This window comes from Pelecanus crispus, chromosome 12 (assembly GCF_030463565.1).
Source record: "Pelecanus crispus isolate bPelCri1 chromosome 12, bPelCri1.pri, whole genome shotgun sequence".
Taxonomy (NCBI): Eukaryota; Metazoa; Chordata; class Aves; order Pelecaniformes; family Pelecanidae; genus Pelecanus; species Pelecanus crispus.
This window is the reverse complement of record NC_134654.1, coordinates 20,148,226-20,150,964: the sequence shown is the minus strand read 5'-3', so window position 1 is coordinate 20,150,964 and position 2,739 is coordinate 20,148,226. Positions and strand designations below refer to the sequence as shown.

Here is a 2,739-nt window from a genome sequence, read left to right as displayed (position 1 = left end):
TGCATAATTTTCAGGGAGATTTTATTTTCCCCTCAGGTTAAATATTTTATAAAATCAAAGAATAACTGACAGCTGAAGATGGAGGTTATGACACATGGGTTTCAGGAAGATCTTGTTTTTCCCCTCAGGTCAAGTATTTCATAGGCTCAGGGAAGAGTTGGGCACATTTGCAGCAACCCCATCTGCAAACAAGCCCCCAGCCCCAGGTAAGCACAAGAAATGCTGTGGGTGACTGGCCAGCTCCTGCCATGTCTGGCCATGAGCCACCCAATGGGTGTGGGGACCCCCACCAAGCTGCCCTGCTGCCAGCAAGCCCATGCCAAGAAACACACATTAATCTCCAGGGAGGACGAAAGGGCAGGACGGCTCACGCAGCATGACGGCTGCGATGCTGCTGGCTCCCCGGCGCTACCGGCAGCAGCGGGCGATGCAAGTGCAATGTGCAATGTAGCGCGGTGCTCTCCAGGGCTGGAGTGGCTTTCCAGGACTGAGCTCCGCGGATTGGCCCGGAGCACCCCGCTCTCCTCCCTCCCTGCCCTCCCTCCTTCAGCACCCTCAACCCACAGAGATTGGACAGCCTGGTGCCACATGGCAGAGAGGAACCAGGATAAAAGATGAGCTGGACTTGGGGACTGTAGCGTCCTCAGCAGAACAGCCAGGAGAAGTTTGCAGGGAAGTGGCACCAAACTTTGCTGGCTGCACTGAGCTGGTGCAGGGGAGGACGGACGGACGCCGGGGCTGCGGCCACCCAGGGACACCCGTGGGGTGAGTGCCAGCTGTGGAGCATCCCATCCCCTCTGCGCCCAGCCATGTCTCTGGTGGTGAAGGAGAAGAACCACGTGCGGTTGGTCTTCTTGGGCGCTGCCGGCGTGGGCAAGACAGCCCTCATCCGCCGCTTCCTGATGGACACCTTCGAGCCCAAGCACCGGCGCACGGTGGAGGAGCTGCACAGCAAGGAGTATGAGGTGAGCGGGGCCACAGTCAAGGTGGAAATCCTGGACACCAGCGGCAGCTACTCCTTCCCAGCCATGAGGAAGCTCTCGATCCAGAACAGTGATGCCTTCGCCCTGGTCTACGCTGTAGATGACGCTGAGTCCTTCGAGAGTGTCAAGAGCCTGCGGGAGGAGATCCTGGAGGTGAAGGAAGACAAGTTTCCTCCCATCGTGGTGGTCGGCAACAAGGCGGAGAGTGGCGGCGAGCGGCAGGTGCTGGCGGAGGACGCCCTATCGCTGGTGGAGCTGGACTGGAACAGCCGCTTCGTGGAGACGTCGGCCAAGGACAACGAGAACGTCCTGGAGGTCTTCAGAGAGCTGCTGCAGCAAGCCAACCTGCCCAGCCGGCTCAGCCCGGCGCTCTGCAAGAGGAGGGAGACGTTGCCCAAGGAGCAGGCGCTGAGGCCTCCCATGAACAAGACCAACAGCTGCTCAGTGTGCTGAGCCAGCCGCCCAGGCCGGGAGGAAGGCGCTGGCAGCAGCGGCACCGGATGGAAACTCAGGTGGGCTGGGTGGGGAGAGGCGCTGCCTCAGCCAAAACCAAACCTGCTGCCTCCCACCCCTTCCCTCCTCTTCCCCACCCAGCTCACCGGGACCGGTGAGAGTTGGAGATGACAAGGAGGAGGGACTTGGAAGGGATGCTGGCTGCTGGGAGGGCGGGGGGAGAGGGCGAGTTCCCAAAAAGCAGGATGCGTACCTGGGAAACCTCCGTCGGTCAGCCAGAATGTTGCATCTGTGCCATGGCGAGCTTGCAGGCAGGCAGGCAGGCAGCTCCTCGCGTGCTAGGAAAGGGGGACAAACACCGGGTCTTTGGCTGCGTGCATCGGAAGGCAGATGTGGGCATCTGTGCAGCTGCATCACACCCGCCAGTGCCACTCTCCCGGGTCTCGTTCGGGTCCTGTGTCCACCTCGCCCCAAGCACTTGCACGTACAACCTCCTGGTGTGGCTGTGGTTACAACAACAGATCCAGTGTCCAAGTAGTTTTCATTTTGTACCTTGGCGTAGAGCATGTGGTAGGGCAGTCTGTGCATCTCTTCGTTTTCTGTTTTTTATTTTTGTGGTTTTTTAAGCATACCCAATAAACACATTGTTGCAAAGTGGAGCTGGAAAACGTCTGGGTTTCTTCCTCCTGTACTTCAAATGCTGCAGTGCCTGATACCAGCATTTTATGCCTGATTCCCTTATCACTGTGTTTGCTTTCCTTCCTCCATGCTCCATCCTTATCTGGAGCGTCCTGGCACCGGTGGAGCCTCCGCAGCTCTCCAGCCTCCCCTGGCACTGTCAGGACATTTATTTTAGTGTTATGATTTTCCTGACAATTTAACCACTAAAGTTTTTACCAAGCATGAGTAACTAAAAATAAAACAGCTCTTCTCATGTCCAAGTACAGAAAAGAACAACAGCCATTAAAAGATAGCTGATCCACTGAAATAAAAACCATGAGCACATTAAAAGGAGATAATAAAAGGAGAGGGAGGAGAGCACAGAAGGGCAGTATTTACTGTGCTCTAGCATGCCCTACACTGGTTTACTCTCCCCTTGCACAGCCCATCCTTGCTGTAATGAGCATTTAACCTGCTCAGCAGCTGCATAAACACAATAAATAAAGATATTAAAGCTTGGTGGATTAAAGAGTCATCCACCCTGGTGCAGACCCAAGGGAGCTGGGCAATTTGGGATCCCCAGCTTTCAGAAGCCCAGCCCTACAGTAAGGTGTGCCCTGCCCGGCCCGGGAGGAGAAGGTGC

General features: G+C 56.3%; 1 protein-coding gene across 1 annotated transcript; it reads left to right on the top strand.

Moving 5' to 3' along the window:
* The first annotated feature begins 809 nt into the window (after window positions 1–809).
* On the top strand, window positions 810–1,436 carry LOC104036816 (GTP-binding protein Rhes). Its single transcript, XM_009490563.2, has one exon. The coding sequence runs from the start codon at window positions 810–812 to the stop codon at window positions 1,434–1,436; it is 627 nt and encodes a 208-aa protein (XP_009488838.1).
* The last annotated feature ends 1,303 nt before the right edge of the window (window positions 1,437–2,739 follow it).